Source organism: Lepidochelys kempii, chromosome 9, assembly GCF_965140265.1.
Source record: "Lepidochelys kempii isolate rLepKem1 chromosome 9, rLepKem1.hap2, whole genome shotgun sequence".
Lineage (NCBI taxonomy): Eukaryota > Metazoa > Chordata > Testudines > Cheloniidae > Lepidochelys > Lepidochelys kempii.
In genome coordinates, this window is record NC_133264.1 from 88,421,103 (window position 1) to 88,442,206 (window position 21,104).

General features: G+C 39.7%; 1 protein-coding gene across 7 annotated transcripts in view; it reads right to left on the minus strand.

Annotated features, from left to right (window-relative positions):
• Window positions 1-21,104, minus strand: part of GRIA3 (glutamate ionotropic receptor AMPA type subunit 3) — a 223,403-nt gene that overhangs the window by 171,762 nt on the left and 30,537 nt on the right. For all 7 annotated transcript variants that reach the window (XM_073361295.1, XM_073361293.1, XM_073361300.1 and 4 more), the window contains exon 3: window positions 11,059-11,298. In XM_073361295.1, the coding sequence (XP_073217396.1) occupies window positions 11,059-11,298 (240 nt within the window). The remainder of the gene's footprint in view (window positions 1-11,058; window positions 11,299-21,104) is intronic.

Below are 21,104 nucleotides of genomic sequence, written 5' to 3' on the forward strand. Positions count from 1 at the left end.
GTTTCCTTATTTAGGGGATCACTGCAGTGCCACACTGATACCCTTTGGCCAGGATGAAAGTTAACCATTTACCAGTGAAGGCGAGCACACAGAGAAGGGCAAACACTCAATCCAAACTATGGTGACATGGCATTCAAGTTTAAAAGAAATCTTAAGACAACACATTTATTTCCTTCACAACCACATAAAAATATAGGGAGGCCATTAAAAAAAAATCAAAATCCTCCGGGAAGTCAACTGTTAACTGGAAAGCATAGTTTCAATGAAATATACATTAATTTTTAATATGCTGAGAAAGCTGAACATATATATAGTTGCGGATACATATTAGGTGCCTGCTTCATACTGGGCTCAATCCTGCAAAGTGCTGGCCCCTTGGGGCTCAAACAAAGCATTTAAGTATGGAAATAGTCCCATTGAAGTCAGTGGACTGCTCATGTGAATAGAGTTAAGCATGTGCCTCTGTGCTTTCCTGAGCAGGGGACAGATTGCTTAGCAACTTGCAAGACAGAGCCCTACAAGCACATTGGGCCTGATCCAACTTCTGTTGTCAATAGAAAGATTCCCACTGACTATAACGGGTATTGGAGGGGGTCCATTCAACACAGGAAGAGAATCAAAGTTTAATCAGCCTACATTTGATTCTTTTTTAATAACATCAAGCCTCAAACTTTGATATGTGAAATGAAGCAGCTACAGTCATATACTAGTTTGCAACCGATTCACTTTCTTCCTATTGGCTCTGCAGCACTTTGTGTGTGTGTGCAAATGGGTTGCTCATAACTCTGAAATGTTCATAACGCTGAACAAAAGGTTATGGTGGTTCTTTCAAAAGTTTACAACTGAACATTGATGTAAAATAGCTTTGAAACTTTACTATGCAGAAGGAAAATGTTGCTTTTAACCATCTTAATTTAAATGAAATAAGCACAGAAACAGTTTCCTTACCTTGTCAAATCTTTTTTTTAAAACTGTCTCTATTTTTTAAAGTTTTTTATGTTTAACACAGTACTTTACTTGCTTTTTTTATTTGTCTTTGCCACTGCCTGATTACATACTTCCATTTCCAAAAGAGGTGTGTGCTTGACCAGTCAGTTCATAACTCTGGTGTTCATAACTCTGAGGGGTGTATGTGTGTGTGAAATTCACATATTTCACAGGGACCTCAAATTATTTCTGCAGTGGTTACAATCAGCAGTCACATGCAGATTTTGATTTTGGCTTCAGAGCATAGTGGTAAAATAGCTGTTTTATATTAATGATGAAACTATGTAGAACTTTGTTGTATTAAAGCTCAAATTATTGCGGTGTCAGATTTCTATGGGATACCACTGTACAGGTGAACTGAATAAGCATTTCCTGAGTCCTATTCCACATAGAAGTCCATTATGGCTTCACATACACGCACCAGTAGGGAAAGCACTTCCCCCCACCTTTCAGTCTGTGTATGAGAGGTTCAACTTGTTGTCAAGATAGGATTCATTTTGAGTACCACTTTTTTTCGCTTTTGGGAATGTTTGATATTGGAAACACACAGTTCTGAATTTTCAGAGGGACAATTTAAAACACAAGTGCCATAATCACTCCCGGAGAAGGAAAAGGGCAGGGCAGGGGTTTACTATAGAGGCATTTCAGATGGTCTTAAATGAGGCAAATCTGAGTTTAGATTTCTCCTGGAAATGCGAGAGTTTGTTATTTTGAACCCTACTGAAACACATATAAAATCACCAAAGACCAAAGAGTCCTTTACTTAAATTATTTATATATACACACAATATAAAAATTAGATGTGCTATACCTTATTCAGCAAGACTAAATAAAACATGCATATTCATAAAGTGATAAATATTTAAGAGGCATGTATTTAAACGAGAATCAGTTTATAAAAGCACAATGACTCTCTGACTTTAGAATTATATCATAAGCCTACAGTGCCAGAGCTATTTTCTCCTGCTCACCATATACTACATTCAGGATGTCAGTTTATGCTCCCGAGAGCTTGCTTTAGGGCTGCTGTGTAGTGCATATAGTGGTTTTGGGTTATGTATTTTGCTTCCCCATGTCTTGTTCCCTACTTGTGATCTGTACCCGAGCATATTTTGTCAAACTCATGTTCAAAAACTCAGAGTTCATATTAATTTGGAAAAGAGAAAACCCAAACACCTAGGGCCAGATTGTGATGCTCTTATTCATGGTAGGAGCTGGGTTAAATTTTTCCTTCAAACTTTTTTTTTTGGGGGGCGGGGGGCAAAAATGCAGATCTGGGTCAGCAGAAACATTCTGAGAATTCATGGCAATTTTGTCAAATTACTTCAGAAGAAATTAAAGAAAAAAATCAAAATGTTTTGTTTTGACTTTTTCAAAATGAAACCTTTGGGGGTTTTTATTCGACACAACTTTTTCTTTAAAAATATCCTTCAATTTCTTTTAAAAAAAAGTTATAAAAGGCTGAAGATTGAGATGATGTTTCAGTTTGGGTTGAACAAAAGATTTAGTTTAATCTGAAACTTTTATTTTATTAAGTTTTTGGTTCCCTGAACATGCCAACATGAACATCTTGTTTTACGTTGTCCTGAAGTGAATTGTTTCCTGATTTTTTGGGGACTGACAATGTACCAAAAAATCCATTATTCTCAGCGCTCTGCTCATGACTTCAGTGGGACCACTCATACGCTTAGCCTCAGTCATGTTGAATGGGACTTATCACAACCTGCCCTTAGCTGTTCAGGGGAGAATGAAAGTTATCATGTTATTGCAGACTAGGATCTGCAATAACAGTATTGGGCCCACATTCCCGTTACGCCCACATTCCTGCTCTGGTTCCCCTGCTCTTCTTCATGAACGGGCTGGAGCACTTGTTCATGCCAAGGAGCTCCATGAGGCAGGGTACAGATCTGTTCTGCATGGGCAGGTATTCTACCCTTCGCTGGAAAATGTCACCGGCAGCAGTGCATGGTCAAATTGCCTCAGGGGATGCACGGGCACTTTGCCTGGGCATCTCAACACCGAGCCCAGCATGTCTATCTAAAATGTGCACACAACGCGCTCTACAGAACACCAGGGAACTCTGGATGCTCTTGGGCTTTAACCACACCTTTCCCGTGCCAATATGACACATCCCTTGCTGGGTGACTGTCGAAGTTGTTCTGTCCCTTTTGTTAAAGGTTTGGTTCACTTGTTTGGCTGATGCTAGAGAAAAAGTTTTATGTGACTACCAAGGGTTAGCAAATCAAAGAGCAGCTGATGTGAAGCACCAGGAGAAAACTGCTTAAGGCTCTCAGTCCATCCTTACTGTAGCCAATATAATGTCTAGCTGGAGGACCCAATGTTTGTCCAGGAAAGCATCAGAAGAGCTCTTTCAGGAAGCTGAGTGCCAAAGAGACTTAGATGATCTCATTCTGAGATTATTACCTAAGGCACACAGGCAGGAAAGGCAAAACTATCCTGTGGCCAATGAAACAGAACATGTCAGCTCAGGGCCAGATTCTGGCACACTCACTGAGCAGTACCTTCCTCCGTGCATAGTCCTGTTGAAGTCGTTGGGGCTACTCAGCGTGAATAAGGGTGTCAGTATCTGCCTCTTAGGTGAAATTGCCTGTGCTGTATCCTAAAATTGCTTGAAACCAAACACTGCTTTTCCTAGGCATTGCAGGCAAATTCTAGGCACTGTAATATTCCATCAAACAGAAACTGATCATTTTCATATTACACTTAGCTGCATGGAATGTGTCTTTTCTTTAACTCTGATTAATAGATTTCAGACCACAGGATTTACACTGTGTTCTGTATTGTAGCAAAGTGTGAAAACAATCATTTCAATTTCTTACACCAAATTACCCTCTTTATCAGACAGTAAGCATCAAAACATAATTCCAGGGAAAAACATGTAAGAGGGACAAAATTGCAAGTTGCGGTTTGCTGAATTGCCAACTCACCAGTAGGTCTTGAAACTTCAGCTATTAGGAGGTATGGCTCTCCAAGCCATCCTGACATCTGATGCTATGGATCATCCACACAGAGGTCTAACCTCTGCTCACAACTCCCTGAGCCTCATTATCCCACCAAGATTTCCTCTCCTTTTTTCCGCTCTGTGCAGTTGGAAGTGAAAGGAGAAAATGAGATGGCCCTCAGAATGGCTATCTAAATGCTGGAGATATGTAATGTCCCAATGTCATGCACAGTATTCTGGGCTGATATCCAAAATATTCCAGCAGTACAGCCATAAACCTCAAAAAGAATCAGACAAGGTTAGCAGTAATTCTTTCCTGTTATAGAGCCCTAGATGTTTTATAGTTTTCCAAGCATATGGTGTATGTTCCATTATTCTTTTCCACAAGCTGATATTTACCAGAAGACAATGTAAAGAATCTTAATCCATTAGGAATCTTGAAAGTGTAAGCAAAACACATTGCATCAACCCTTACACATATAAGCAAAGTGACGAGAATGAAAGAAGACTTGAACATATTTGCAGCCTATAAGTCGTGACATTTTTTAAATGAAAAGAGTACTGTGATTAATAGAGAGAAAATTATATTTGGCTCTAGCCAGTGTTGTGATTCCCATATTTCCACATGTAACACATTCAGCCCAATATTTTGGTTGGAGGAATAACATCCAAGGCCTTGAGAAAAGACCACTCTGATGAAACAAACAGGAAAGTTGTTGTGTGAAACCTGGAAATTCACCAGTTCCTGCAACTGTTGTGAACTTCCTTGACAATTCAACCACTGCAATTAGTTTTCTTTGATGTAAGACAGAGTATGCAAATGGCCTTACATGGAAAGGTTATATGGTAGCTTGAGGTCATCCACAGAGTTTGAGAAATTAGCTGTTTAGCAGCAGGGAAAATTCTCTGCCCCTGTAGCATGCTAGTATGCAGGATTTAGTGATTCTGTTTTAGATTACTTCTTCCACTTGTTTTATGCAGAGACTCATAAACCTTTCACATCCCCCCAAGGAACCACCCTATTCTCTTTTCTTCTTGACATTACTGGTATTTGAATCCAGGTTTCCAGAGGTGAAAGGCCAGTGTGTTAGTTCCCTGTGTTACTCACTGTCTGGTGGTTTGAGCTGGTTGGGAATTTTTTTGTTAAAATGCTTTTTTGGTTGGAAAATGTGATTCATTGCAACCAACCCATTTTGTGGAAAGGGTCAGTTTCAACCAATTTCTTGACTCGTAATTTTTTTTTTAAAGTTTTGAAATTGTCCAAAATGTTTTGTTCTGACATTTTCAAAATGAAAAATTCCAGTTTTCCACTTCAAAACAATTTGTTGTTTGTAAATTTAAGCTGATTATAGTAAAAATTTTTCCTACACAACATATTGCACAAGTGTCTCAGCTGACACCTGCTCTCACCACCTGCCACAGTGATTTCATCTAAGCAGATACTCAGTGTGATGTTCCTCAGATAAGCTCATTTTGTATCTACTAGCATTTGGCCACCTTATCATTGAATACTGGCTCATCCCATCTTGGTTTGGGCAGAGTTGGCTATGTTGTGGTGTGTACATAGCCAATTATCTACAATTTGCTAAGGCAGCAATGTGCATGCTTTCCATTATGAAGACGTTTGTCTATGGCCAATTAAGCGTGATCTGCAATGAGCCTGTTTCTTGCGGCCCTCTCCCTTTAGCAGTCTTCAATTCTCCTCCTTCAAGAACAGCTACTGCAGAAGTGACTTGTCCTTTGACCGTGAATATGGAGCGTAGATAACAAGCCTCATTGGGTAAATGCAGTAGTATGCAGAAGAGCTATTCTTGGCCGTCTGCAGATGTAATGGATCAGGTGTCAAGTCATCAAATGTGTCCAAGGCCAAATCAAGAAAATCCATGGCCCTAGACACAACTCATGTGGGGCGCTCATAGCTCCACTTCTATGCTGTGGTCTTTCTCCAGGCATGACCTCACCCACCTTAGAGATGACAGTGGGTTTCAGAGTTAAGATAAACAACACAGATCACATCTCGTGGAGCTACTGTTTCAGGCTGTCTGCAGACTCAGGCATCACTTATACTTGGTTCACATTTTGAAACTTTTCTTTGCATCATTGAAGGTTAGCTACATAATTTATATTTTACATGAAAGCTGAGACTCTGATCTCATGCGACTCCAGGAGCTGTGGCACTAGGCATAGGACTATAATGCCTGTGCCTTTATCCAGCTGTGATCAGATCCACTACCAACCTTTTAAAAATGCATGGGACAACAGCTATTGAGTCGCTTGTTTAATCAAGATATTCCATCCACAGATACCTAATTAAATTACTAACTTCAGAAACTGGACCTTAGACAACAAATAGGTGAAATTCAGAGTCAGTCTAAATGGGTGCAAATCCGCTAAGTATGACCAGATATTTTATTAACATTCCAGCACCTCAATCAAGGTTGCAGCCCCTTTGTGCTGCAAGGCACTATACAAAGGAAGACAGCGTCCCTGCCCCAAAGAATTTACATTCTAAGCTGACTAGTGACCTTCAAAGAAGGGAGCAAGGGATACCCCCACAAGTACACAGGCTATTCTGTATGACTTGATTCTGAACTGCATTACTTAAATAAATATGTTTGTGCCAAAAAGTGTATGGTAATTTTTGAGTGCGCCATCTGTGTGTTAAAATATACTTTTACATAGTTAAGTGTCAAATCTGGTGAGATCTTAGGTCAAAAATGCATGCCTAATTTGGAGGCTTTTAGAGAGCAAACCAACTATACAAACAAGTGATTCTGATACAAAACATAAAATGAAACGTTAGTTAAGAAGCATATTAAAAATTCAGATTAAACAAAAGCTTCAGCATTACAATCCACAACACTAGCTGTATAATTAAATAAAAGAGACATGTAACTCTCATATGAAAGTAAGGAGAATCTAAAATGCAAAGGCCTGAATCTTCTTTCACTTACATTAGTTTTACACCAGTGTAAGCCCAACTGACTTCAATGGAATAACTACTGATTTACGCCAGTGAAACTGAGACTAGAAACAAACATGATGCTTAGAATGAAAAATAATCCTCAGCGTGAAATACATAAAGGAGGCTTTCTTGATGCATGCTATCCGAGTTCAGAATGGCTTTCTGCCTGTAACCCTGTCATAATTTCATCCTGACATGATCTTAATTAGCCTTAGTTCTACTGCAGAGAAGCCTACTGAGGCATTTAGCACCAGCTAATTAATCAGATATTTTGTGCGCAATATAAAAGCAGGACAGCAACTGACAGTGTCAATTCATTGATTGGAGTTAATCCCAACAGAAATTAACCCTGCCTTTTCCCCTTTGAAGGACATGAGGTACGTGGCATAGAATGAATGTTCTGACACATTTCCTTTACTATACATTGCTGATTGTCTTCTTTTTCCTTAACAGATTTTTCCTAATGTACCGTGACTTCCCATAAAGCATAATTTTTTTCAATTGTTATCATGTGAGTTTAAATGTCACTCATATTTAAGGGCTTTACTGCAGTATAAGTCAAACCACAGACACATTTTAAATGTTTTCATTTCTGCTGCAGGATTTCAGGTGCCTTGTATTTTCTTAGATTTTGTTACCTGATTTAGCAGCACAGCTCCCACTTTTGAGAAATGGCATCAGATTTTTCACCTATTATATAAACATTTGTGGGTGCAATTTATAGCACTTAGGCACCTAGTAGCCTCAGAAAATAAATAAGGTAATTAGGTGTCTAAATGCTATGAAATGCACACACAATTACTTGCAGAATTAGAAGCATTATTGTTTGTCTATTTTATTGTATTTCTCAACTTTACTCTGTTTGGGATGCATCTTTATTCTCTGCACCACAAGAGACATGAAATCATGCTGTCATGTCTATTGATGTCAAAGGGTTAACCATATGATTATACCATGTGGTGAAGAAGAAAAAAATATCACTGCCTAAAGAGAACAGCTTCGAAGGAAAGCTGACTCTCATAGGCTTAGCTTGAAGTAGTTCAGTAAATGACATAAAACCACAGATAGGCTTCTTCTGTTTTGTTTGACATCTGTAATATGCAACAGTATTTAAGTCCTAGTAAATGCAGAGCTTAATGGCTAGCAGTCTCTTGCTTCAGCAGAATACAGTAAAACTACCTGCAAGAACAATTTGCTCAGTACCTAATATTAAACATATGAAGGAGTAGCTTAATGTATCATGATTTCTCACAGATAGTCCAATTCTAAGAACAAGCCAGTAAAAAGATAACCTTTACAGAGAGGAGGTATTTAAATGATAATTTATTTCAGGAGCTGACAGCAAATTGCTCAACATTTTCTCTCTATAGTATTTACGTCCCAAAGCAGTTGACTATCTATGGTATAAATTATGAAAAAGTATGACAGATCCAGTGTTTTCATTTTCAATGGAATCTCAGCGCAGGCATATGTAAGTCTTTTATTCACTATCCGGTGCAAGCAGCCTTTCACCATTATTATTGTTCAGGCTCTTGAGATGCTCTCTTATTTGAAGACCCATCACAATAGATTAGGCAGGCTTCTGAAACTGCCAGATATTTCAGGTGCTGTCAGTCAGGATTACTGCTCATCAGACGATGGGATTTAATGTCAACTTCTCATTGGATAATGCCCTGCTTCTAATTTACTCTCATGTTTCTTTAAAATACAGTAATTTTAATGTCAATAACAATGATACAAACACTGAGGTTGTTTTCACTAGACTAAACACACAGGATCAAAGTGTTTTGGTTCCTGTTTTAACATGAAGTTGATAATTTATTAACAAGGGTGGCTGAGGACAAATGTAATGGAAGGCAAAGAAAGAACCTTTGGTCTCGCCACACACCAGAACCAAGCTAAAACTTTTCCCAGGCCCAGATTCAATGAGAGAAGGATTTCTCTTTGCCTACTCTGCCATCCCTGCAATGCTCCAATAAGTACTGACATCTCTTCCATCCATACAAGCTAACCAAAGACACAGAGTTTTCCTTCATCTTGGAAGAGCACCCCTGATACTTCAGTAACTCCTGTAGGCTTCTTGCTGGCCCTTGGCTGTCATTGAATTCAAATTTCCCTCATGCTTTCATGTGCGTACCCCCAAGGTACATGAAATATGAAATCCACACTAGCCAGAACTGCTGGACTCATAATGGGATCTTCAAAAACAACTGTAAGGACCTATTAAGATGATATGAATGAAGAGGCAGAGAGCTCGGTCCAACATGACAACTGTAGGGAGAGAGAGCATAACAGAGCCAGACCCAGACTCCTAGGCCTCGTCTTCACTAGGAAAAAGGTGTGTTTTTAACATTTTTAAAATCTCTGCAAAGACAAGGTCAGTTGTAGTTTTAATGTGTGTTTGCTGGTCAAGGTAAATCTCAGAACCTCTCCTACAGTTTACCGTGACGAGCCAACTCATGTTAAAACAACAATTTGCCTTGTATTCACTTAACTAACCTGTTAAAATACACCCTTTTTCTTGGTGTAGTAATTGCCCTAGAGCTTAGAAAGGTTTTAGAGAAGGCTCTACACATATAAATGACTTCCCAAACTAAATCGACCCCCCAAACCTTTTGACTTTCAACCATTGCTAATCATGAACTTGGAGCAATAATGTGTTTCTTTCTCCGAGTAAAACATGTTCATCTTAATTCTTTCAGGTCACTTTACCCTAGAAAATATTAAATACCATTTTGTAATGATCATTTGTTGATATTGTTCCTTTGGTTCTGTGATAAATGACATTATCTTCACATAAGATTTCATCTAAAAATACACATGGTAGTTTCATACACTGAATTAAATCAGAGACCCAGTGGTTGTCAAAAGTTTCAAAACTACCAGCATTCTCAACTGCAGAGAATTCTTAATTCTCCATGTATTTCTACTTGATCTCACAGATTTGTAGTACATTTTAACTTTACCATGATCTATGCTTCCCAAAATCTATCAGTGCCCTTATGTCTCTCTGCACATTCAGACCCATGTTTTAAAAATATTAGTCTACACAAAATGTCTGCTCAACCTTTAGCTGCACCAAACATTATGAAAACTTTGCACAAATCCATTTAGTAATAACATGTCAAATGTGGCCTCTTGGGACTTGACCCTTTGTCACTCTGCTATACACCAAGCCCCTCAGAACTTCATGGCAACGATGGAACCCAGATCCTTTTGCTCCAAAAGTGACATCCCCTGCTATTTAAACTAAAGGAGAATCTCCATGAGCCATGTAGGGCATAGGGCCCACAGTTACCTGTTCTGAATCTATGCAAAGGAGGGCAGTGGTACACATATACATTACTAGTTCATTACAATAAAATGTTACATAGAAATTCCCATACTGAATCAGACCTGTGGCGCATTTAATTCAGTATCTTGTCAATGGCCAGCACCAGATATTTCAGAGAAACCCCTACAACAGACAGATGTGGGATAATCTGCTCCCACTCCCATGAAAAAGCTCATCCTAATTCATAAAAGTTAGAGGCTGATTTAAAACCTGAAGCATGAGGTTAATATCCCTTCCATTTTATTTTTAGTATTAGCTATCATAACTCCAGATATTCTTGTTATCCATGTACATGTCCAGTCTCTCTCTGACACTCTATGCTACACATCTATGTAGTACTTTTCATCCCAAAGACCAAAAAACATTTAATAAATTATATGCTTACCACAGCACTGAAGTGCAGCCACCTCTGGGGTGCAGTTTGGTAGCCACGTGGGAAAACATGCATTACTTTTGCCCAATTTCAGGGAAAAAGCACACAGTTATGAAAAGCACTATGGGATCTTTAATGCCAGTGCAAAGTAGGTCTTGTGTAACAATAAACTGCATGGCGTTTACCTTACCTACTTGGAAGATGTCAGCAACCCTATCAGGATTTAAACCTTTGGTTCCAGGGAACACAGGTATTCCAAAACTGATGCTTACAGCAGTAAGTTATTCCTCCTGCAAACATATTTGAACCTTTTGTTTTCTAGGACAATCAATCAGAAAGAACGACCTGTGTTCAAAGCCAACCATGGATGCATTGTTTGACATCAATATTTCCAGCAAGTTAGATATTGGAAAGCCTCTTAAAATGACAGTTCTTACCTCTTTCTGTATCGTAGAGGTATACAAACTTTTCCCATTTGTAATGAGTCAGAAGGCTCAGGATGGCTCCTTTTAACGCTGGCCGCATCTGAATGACAAACTGCACATCTGCATCTGCTGGGAAGCTGGGTGTGACAAAGGAAGTGTGCAGAGCTCCACAAAATGATGTCAGTGTGTTCATGGACATCTGGTCATAGAATCCAAAGATGGCATAAACTCCTCTAGAAAACTGTGAACAAACTAACAAACAAAAAACAGAGATGTTACAATATGAAACCACCATGAAGCAGTGTTATATAATCAATGGGAGGGGTTGGGGGAAAAAAGGAAAATTGCAGTTCTGGTTGTGAAGTGTTCAGTGTCAGCCCAAGGAAAGTAACAAGCTCCAGAGTGGAAAGTCCCCTGCTCAGAAGTACTTGCTCTGAGCCCACCTGCCTTCATCCCCCAACGTTTAATGCAGAGATTGTCAACTCAAACATTCCAGCTAATCTCAGCCTCTAGGGACTATCCTGGAGAGAGGAGGAGGTCTCAAGATAGACAAGCCCTTTATCTCTGAGCTACACTGCATGTTCTATTTCATGTTCTTGAAAAGAACAGGAGTACTTGTGGCACCTTAGAGACTAACAAATTTATTTGAGCGTAAGCTTTCGTGGGCTACAGCCCACCTCATTGGATGCATAGAATGGAACATATAGTAAGAAGATGTATACACACATACAGAGAACATGAAAAGGTGGAGTAAGAGGCTAATTACTTAAGATGAGCTACTATTAGCAGGAGAAAAAAACTTTTGTAGTGATAATCAAGATGGCCCATTTAGACAGTTGACAAGAAGGTGTGAGGATACTTAACATGGGGAAATAGAAATTAATGTGTTAGTCTCTAAGGTGCCACAAGTACTCCTGTTCTTTTTGCGGATACAGACTAACATGGCTGCTACTCTGAAAACTGAAACCAGGCAGATGAGACACAAATATTTCAGCCACCCCTAATCATCACTCTTGCCTAGTAGCCACACATTTTACCTAGCAAGATGCAAGGGAAATGAATTACATATAAAAGAAGCCAGGTCTTCTACATGAAGATATATTGCTTTCCAAAATACTACACCGAAACATTCATTTTGACCACAAATGCTAACATTCAGAATCATTAAAGCCTGTTTATCTTAAAAAGGACTCTCCCCAATATCAGGTCCTTGACAAGGCAGCATAGATAACACCTTGAATAGCTACTCAACTGTGAGCATTTGATTTTCTTCCAGGAGACCCAGATGCAAAAATATAGGTGGCATTAAAGAATCTTTTTAAGAGCTTGACCATTGTAAATGGATGTGAGCAAAAGTGGATACCAACAGCAAATAATAGCAGCTGCTATTAGAGAGAAAAGAGGAAGGAATAAATAAAGCACCGACTTTAAAGAAAAGGTTTTCAAAAAGCCTCCACAGCAGTAAAAAGGAAAAGATACAAAGGCAACCACAGTACAACCAGCATTTATTCCTAGGGGTATGATGCACACAGGAATTAACACATTAACAAAAATGCATTTTTGTTAAACTATGTACCAGTAGGAAATAAAAACAGAAAGTCTGCTATAAAAAGTATCTGCTGAAGAAACAAATAAAAACAAACAGAGTTACAGGCAAAATGGAAGTGTATCAAAAAGAAGGGAAAAAATAAAGGCTCTATCAGAAATTATGACAGTATCAGGATCATTGTAACAGCTTAAACTATGTCAACGCTATAAGAAAATCTAGCGAGTTTGGGCATGATCCTGTGAGATGATGAGTGTCCTAACCTTCCACTGACTGAGCACCTTGTAGACTCAGACCCTTAATGCATTCTCATGGATCATGTACTGTAGAGAACACTTAAAGGAATACATTTGTGCTAAATGCCCTGTTCTTTTAAGTGTTCTTCTGGTCAGGGAAGCAAGAAGTGTGCTGTTGAAATCTGAAAACTGTTAGGTCCTCACCATCCCTTTCTGTCTTCTCTCTGCTCTGGGGATGGGGCCCAACAAAATGTAAACAACCATAGACATACAATCCCTGTAGCAATATGCTGTCACCCCACAATGTGAATGCACTGCTACTGCCCTCTACTGGCTACAATATCAGACCTGGTCAAATGTGTATCATCATGTCATCCTTTTGTGGATTCAACCTACAGATGACATAAACCTTAAAACAACTTGGCAGGTGTGAATCTTGCCGAGATTACTACTGCTAAATGAATAATGTTGAACTGGGCTGTACCCAACATATGTTTTCCCATTGTCATCCCAACATAGTTCTGTTATCATCAGCCTTCCTGATGCCATGGCAATAAGTGCACGGCTAGAACCTAGTCAGGTAAACACTTTAAGTGCTACATTGATGCAGCAATTTTGATTCTGAAAGGGTTTCAGCAGAAATTGATATATATGCCCAAAGAACTACAGAAAAACATTTTCCATAGATTTACGTGGTATCAAAGACAACTACAGACTAACACGGCTACCACTCTGAAACCTGCCTGACTTAGGGTACCAGTTCTTATTTTTGATCAGAATGAATGCTTGCAAGAAAACTGGCTTTACGTTCACAAGCTGCCAAATACTAAACCAACAGAAACAAAATTTAAAAATATCCTGTTTTTCCCCTTCATTGTAGAGCAACATTTAAGTTCCTGATCTTGAAAGTCCAATGCCTTAGAATTCCCATCAAACTACCTTGTTTCTGTTATTTCACAAACAGAGGATATGCAGGGCTTGATTTTCAGAAGTACTTGAAAACTCACAACTTGGCTCAAATCTGTGGGTGCTGAGCACCTCTCAGATTAGGCCATGTAGTCCCCATCTCTTCAGCCAAATTCTCTCTCTCTTGCCATTTTAAAAAGTAGAATTAAATTGTGTCTGTGTTCTGACTGGCTCATCCCCACTTCTATGGGCATGGGTATTATGAGCAGGGAAGTTGTTTAGTGATTGTGGGCAGATTGGGTACATGACAGCATCTATGCCAAAAGATGCCTAAAAATCAACAGCAGGATATTGCCAGCCTGGAGCATCTTAGGACAGTTATTCACTACTTTGAAACTGCCTCTCACCTGATACTTGTAATTCTATTTTTCTTAGATACATTTGTTGGATCAAAGAATTTAGTTTTGTCTTAAAAGAAAAAGAGCATCTTTTATTTCTCCTGAATTATGTCTACTCACTACAACTCTACATATTTAATACTTTACAGAGTGACTTGATAAGCTACATTATTTCAGAATATCTTCATCTCTTAAAGCTTCCCTACTTCTTTCTTTGCAGCTTAAGACTTCTGATTACCTATTCAGCACACAGTGTAGGGTGCCAATTTAATTTTACTGGCCCATTTAAAGGGCAAATAAACTTTTATTTTTATAAGGGGAAGATAAAGGGACAGTTATCTTATCCTCAATGCTCATTTGCTTTTTTGAACTTCTAATTCTGTTATGATTTTGTAGCATAAAACTCTCTTTCACAGAGTGTTTTGCTCACCCATGGACTTACTGTAGCTGGCTTTCCAACAAATACATCTTTAACTGAATTTTAAATTTCCTTACCATTCTAATGCCATTAATCAATGAGCCACATTTAAAAGCAGGTGTATTAGCAAACTACACACCCAATTCTATTTTCCTCCCATATACAACTTTTCTACTGAATGCAGGGCCAGTTTTCATTATTATTATTTTTGATAGTTCAGCACAAATTGACTTATATTTGCTTTTCCTTATTGGAAATACAGAAACAGTCATACACAGAAAGGGACTGTTAAATAAGCAATTTTGTTGCAGCAAAAGACAATGCAATTAATTTTTAAGAAGCGATGTCAGAGGCAGGCTCATCACACCCGTAATTACTGATTCTATGAATTGCTTTCCCTCTTTACTCACTGCAATATAATCATTAATTCTAATATAGGAAAAGAAACACTAATAATTTAATTTTAGTATTTTAAGTGCAATGGGGGTGTGACAGGTTGGGTCATAGAAACCCCTTGGGACTGCCACCTGATGTGCTGAGACGACCTCTGAGCCTGTTTTCCCTGGCAGCCTGGGACTTCAGTACCATGTCTTGTTGAGCCAGACACGCTAGCCTGCTGCAAACACAGACCCAGGTCTGAACCACGTCCCCCACAAGCTGCAGGTTTAACTGAAAACAGCTTAAGAAGTGCTCCTGTCTCTAGCACCCAGATACCCAGTTCCCAGTGGGATCCAAACCCCCAAATAAATCCGTTTCACTGTGTATAAAGCTTATACAGGGTAAACTCATAAATTGTCCGCCCTCTAACAACACTGATAGAGAGATATGCACAGCTGTTTGCTCCCCCAGGAATTAATTGCTTACTCTGGGTTAATTATTAAACAAAAGTGATGTTATTAAATATAAAAAGTAGGATTTAAGTGGTTCCAAGTAGTAACAGACAGAATGAAGTTAGTTACCAAGCAAAATAAAACCAAAACACGCAAGTCTAAGCCTAATACAGTAGGAAACTAAATGCAGGTAAATCTCACCCTCAGAGATGTTCCAATAAGCTTCTTTCACAGACTGGACTCCTTCCTAGTCTGGGCCCAATCCTTTCCCCGGTACAGTTCTTGTTCCAGGTCAGGTGGTAGCTAGGGGATTTCTCATGACTGCAGCCCCTTTGTTCTCTTCCACCCCCTTATATGGCTTTGGCACAAGGCGGGAATCTTTTGTCTCTCTGGGTCCCCACCTCTCCTTCTAAATGGAAAAGCACCAGGTTAAAGATGGATTCTGGTACCACATGACATGGTCACATGTCCTGTAAGACCCCAAGCCTTCATTCTCCCCAGCCTGACTCACAGGAAGACTTGCAAGTGAACAGAGCCATCTACAGTCAATTGTCCTAGTTGATGGGAGCCATCAAGATTCTAAACCACCATTAATGGCCCACACTTTGCATAATTACAACAGGACCTCAGAGTTATATTTTATATTCCTAGTTTCAGAAACAAGAATGATACATACAAATAGGATGACCACACTCAGTAGATAAGCTTTGTAATCATACCTTAACAAGAGACCTTTTGCATGAAGCATAATCCAGTTACATTATATTCACACTCATTACCATATTTTCATAACATCATATGGAGTGCAACGTCATAGGGGGTTGTTCATCTGGCAAGGAGATGAAGTACAGTACAGTATTTGGTATGCACTCCCACAGAAGAGGGAGGATGTCTTAAATCTAATTTAGGAAGTAATTTTGGTAACAAATTTACAAATGAATAACAAATGAACAACATGAATCAACATAACATGTTGATGTTACATGCATCAGTAACAAATGAAGCAACATTATTAGTTATATGGAAAGGCCGGAATGATTTGAAAGTACAACAAGGAATGCAACACACATTTCTTATAACACAACAGCAGCATATATTTCAACACAGCATTTAACGCTACACACATATAGAGAAGGCTGATCCACAGAACTCTCCAAGTAAGTGTTTTGCCTATCCGGTAACTAAACCCCTTTACCTTGCTGGTGATTCCCTAGCTTTCCTAATGCATTCATTATTGCTTATGACTATATGAGCCCCAGCAAAAATGACCTACCTGTACATTCCATACAGTCAGAACGTATTCGGCCTGAAAACAGTACAGCCATAAGTAGTACAAAGGTTGTCCATAGAAGAGAGAGAAGACAAAGTGTAATATTGCATCTGTGGCAACAGCTATGCTGTGAAGAGACACAGATAAACCAGTGGCAGCTGTATTAGATAAGCCACTGACACTAAACTGGGAGAAGAGGTAGATACGCTGGAGGGTAGGGATAGGATACAGAGGGACCTAGACAAATTAGAGGATTGGGCCAAAAGAAATCTGATGAGGTTCAACAAGAACAAATGCAGAGTCCTGCACTTAGGACGGAAGAATCCCATGCACCGCTACAGACCAGGTACCGAACAGCTCTGCAGCAGTTCTGCAGAAAAGGACCTAGGGGTTACAGTGGACAAGAAGCTGGATAAGAGTCAACTGTGTGCCGTTGTTGCCAAGAAGGCCAATGGCATTTTGGGATGTACAAGTAGGGACATTGCCAGCATATCGAGGGACATGATCGTTCCCCTCTATTCGACATTGGTGAGGCCTCATCTGGAGTACTGTGTCCAGTTTTGGGCCCTACACTACAAGAAGGATGTGGAAAAATTGGAAACATCCAGCGGGGGGCAACAAAAATCATTAGGGGACTGAAGCACATGACTTATGAGGAGAGGCTGAGGGAACTGGGATTGTTTAGTCTGCGGAAGAGAAGAATGAGGGGGAATTTGATAGCTGCTTTCAACTACCTGAAAGGGGGTTCCAAAGAGAATGGATCGAGACTGTTGTCAGTAGTACCAGATGACAGAACAAGGGGTAATGGTCTCAAATTGCAGTGGGAGAGGTTTAGGTTGGATATTAGGAAAAACTTTTTCACTAGGAGGGTGGTGAAACACTGGAATGCGTTACCTAAGGAGGTGGTGGAATCTCCTTCCTTAGAAGTTTTTAAGGTCAGGCTTGACAAAGCCCTGGCTGGGATGATTTAGTTGGGGATTGGTCCTGTTTTGAGCAGGGGGTTGGACTAGATGACCTCCTGAAGTCCCTTCCAACAGTGATATTCTATGATTCTATGAGTCTAAGCCCATAACCATCTATGTTTGTCCTCTGCAACAGACAGACCCACTGTTCCCATTTCTTTTGTTCACACTCAAGCTCATCTAGTAGCAATAACAAGCATAAAGTTAGGGAAGAGGAGAGCCATTTTAGCACGAGGTAATACAGAGAAGCAGCATAATACAAGAATAGTTGAGACACCCCCGCTAACAGGATAAGAAGTTAACTGCCATTTGTCTCCACTCATATGGCATAAGCGATGAGATGGCAGAAACTGATGAATCCTTAAGGATGTCAAGAGAAGATGAAGAACTTTAGGTTCATGCAGGTTTGAAGTGATTCCCATCAAGGGAAGAAAATGTTTGTAGGGCTAACAAATGTAGCACCCAAGAACACAAGGGGTATATTTACACTGAACACTAAACCTGGGTTCCGACTCAGGTTTGAGCTCAATCCTCTTTTCTTTCCACACACAAATCAGTTTGACTCGGGTCAGCAATTGCTCAGGATCCATGTCCTAGGACCCTGCTAGGGGTCAGAGCCTGAGTCCTGCTGGATTCAGGTTCAAAGCCTGTCATTTTGCACTGTGGACATACCTCAAGCTGCAGATCTGACTCAGAAGTGTAGTATGGACTCGTTAGCTTGGCTGTGAGACGTAGGCCTAGCAACTGTAAGCCCAGGTTTACAATGCAGTGTGTATGCTCAAACAAGGACTTGGAAACAGTCTCCACAAGCCTGGGTCTCAAAAACCCTGGGTTTACAATGCAGCGTAGACATAGCCTAATCTGTCAGGGCTATGTAGGGTGTCTTCACATTCCACCACCACCACCAATTTGATATAATTACCCTAGGTACACATTTCCTTTCTAATGCTCGGACATTCATAGAAAAGGCCAGATGGGACCATTAGTTCATCTAGTCTGACCTCCTGTATCCCACAGGCCATTAAATTTCACCCAGCTTCTCCTGTATTGAGACCAACAACTTGTGTTTGACTAAAACATCTGGTCCAGAAAGACATGGTTTGACTGTAACACTTCTTAAATGTACTGTACTTTAGCAGGAAAGAGAAACATATTGATTAGACCAGGTTCCTGGTCGCTCCATGTTTAACAGACTTCTTTCCCACAAACAAATCCCCGATGGAGCACTCAAAAGCAGTTGATTTGCCCAAGCTGAAGCCTGAACCTCATTTCACCAAAAGGAAACCAGAGTCCAACTTCCACATCAGAATCCCAGCCTCCCAATCCCACCCACAAGAGTGTTCCATGCAGAATGCTGTGGTTACACCTGATTTCCAGACTGCAGGTTCCTAGGAAGGCTCTAGGGGACAGAGCCTCACAAAGGTGCCTGAGTCTTTTCAAGTGGTTATTGGTGGTCTTGCTGTTCCTTTGATTTTTGTTTTCTAACACTATTTAGTTCTTGCAGCTTCTTGTGGATTATGAATATTCATGACACAGGGAGTTTGTATTAGTTGTGACATTTCTGCAGTCTGTTAGGTGGAAGCTGACAGTATAGCCCTGGTTAGGGAAAAAACTGGCAATTTCTCCTCAAGTGCAGGTTCTTTTCTCTGAGGTCTTTAGTTAAACCAAACCAAATCACCTGCTTTCAGCTACAGACAATTGGTGTGTCATTGGGGAGATTTATAAGGGTTATTTTTTTTAAACTGTGGATAAAACCAACAATACTGACAAGATGATGAGTGAATTTTAGCCTGTTTGTTCCATTCAATGATGTCACTAATAGCCAATTTTTAAAGGTTAGAATGGAGTCCTTACACACCTGGCTTATAGTGTACTTAAGAAGAGACGGAATACTGTTAGAATGGGTACTGGAGACTAGGATTTCTGGACCTAATTCCCACCTTCACCCCAACTCATTGTGTAACCTTGGACAAGTTACTTCACTTCTCTCTACCTCAGTTTCCTTCTTGGAAAAATGGGCATAATAAAACTTACCTACGTCACAATGGCATTGTCAGGCAAGCATTACTGTAATTCTCCTGTATTTCTCACAAAACAGATTCTTCAGTTTTATGCTCCCCATTTCCCTGAACCTGGGATTGTCATAGGGTGGCCCCACCAAGAGCACCCTCCTGCGGCAGGCTAACACAGAACAGGCACACCTGCTTCAATTTCTCCTTCAGTGGTTCCCAGAAACTCCACGCAAGCTTTCTTGACTCACTGACACCTTATCTTCTCCATCAGAAACCTGATGGAAATAATGTGATGAAATGCAGACATCCACCATAATGATCCAGGCCAGATTCAAACCATTGACCTCGCTGTGAAAGTCTCCCTTCCCCCAAACCTTTGAACCTTCCAGTCACCTTGAGATTATTCATTCTTCACAAATTTATGTTTGATTTACGCCAACCGACTTCATTGCGTTCAACAAGTAGAACACCAACAATAAAAATCTGCCTGCCATATGTACTAATAAAGGCAAGGCAATCTGTGAGCTTTGGTGTTTTCAAAATTAGCACATTTTAAATGTCCTATGTAATGTGCACGACATTCACAAACACTGCAATTTTAATCGTTTGAAAAACCCCCCAAAAAACAACAACCGCCCTCTCTCTGCCCTTACTGGCGCCCCTTTACCTTCTTCAGAAATTCCAAGAAATATGAATCATGTTTTCAACTTTCTGAAATTTATTTTTGGAGTAGTGATAGGAAGTGTTGCAAAGGGAAATGGGGTTTGGAATGACTGGAAGCATGCTGTGTTATGTTTGTTGCCATCACTTGGTCACTTGCTATTTAGTTACTTAGCTGCTTACAAAGATAAAAATTATGTAGAATTTGGGCCATTACACTGTCTTTACTTGTAGCTTATTGTCCCAAAGCTAACAATTATGTAGAAGCTGGAGAAAGTATGCATAAAATGAGTACTTTGGCCTACAACCTGCTAAAGTTTAACAAAAGCTCTTGAAATTCTTTATATTCCTACCTCCTCTACAATGCTTAGGAACCCAAGAGTGCTACCTTCTACTTCCTAACTCAAATTTCTGTTTTCTCAAAATGTCTGATCAGAGCATCTCTTTTGCTAGGCCCCAAATGTATAAGCATTGCTTGTCTTTATCCTGGGAAGTTTGATACTTGTTAGATGTTAAACTGTGCAGGATTCAGCAAGTTATAAGAATATTCCTTGTCAAAGGATATTAAACAGATTACCAGGGCCAAATACAAAAGGTAATCTGTTGGAGGTTTAGGGAACCAAAATGGAGGTTTAAAGATTAAACTAGATTAAAGGTGAGAGGAATGAGAACCTGACAGACTATCAATTAATTTTTTCTTGGAGGATTTCAAAATGAATTAAGCATCTGAGGACCATACTTTAATATGTGCTGCTTAGGATATTTCTGGATCTTGCCTAGAAGGATTTATTATTCTTATTAAAATGTTAACAAGGGTTAG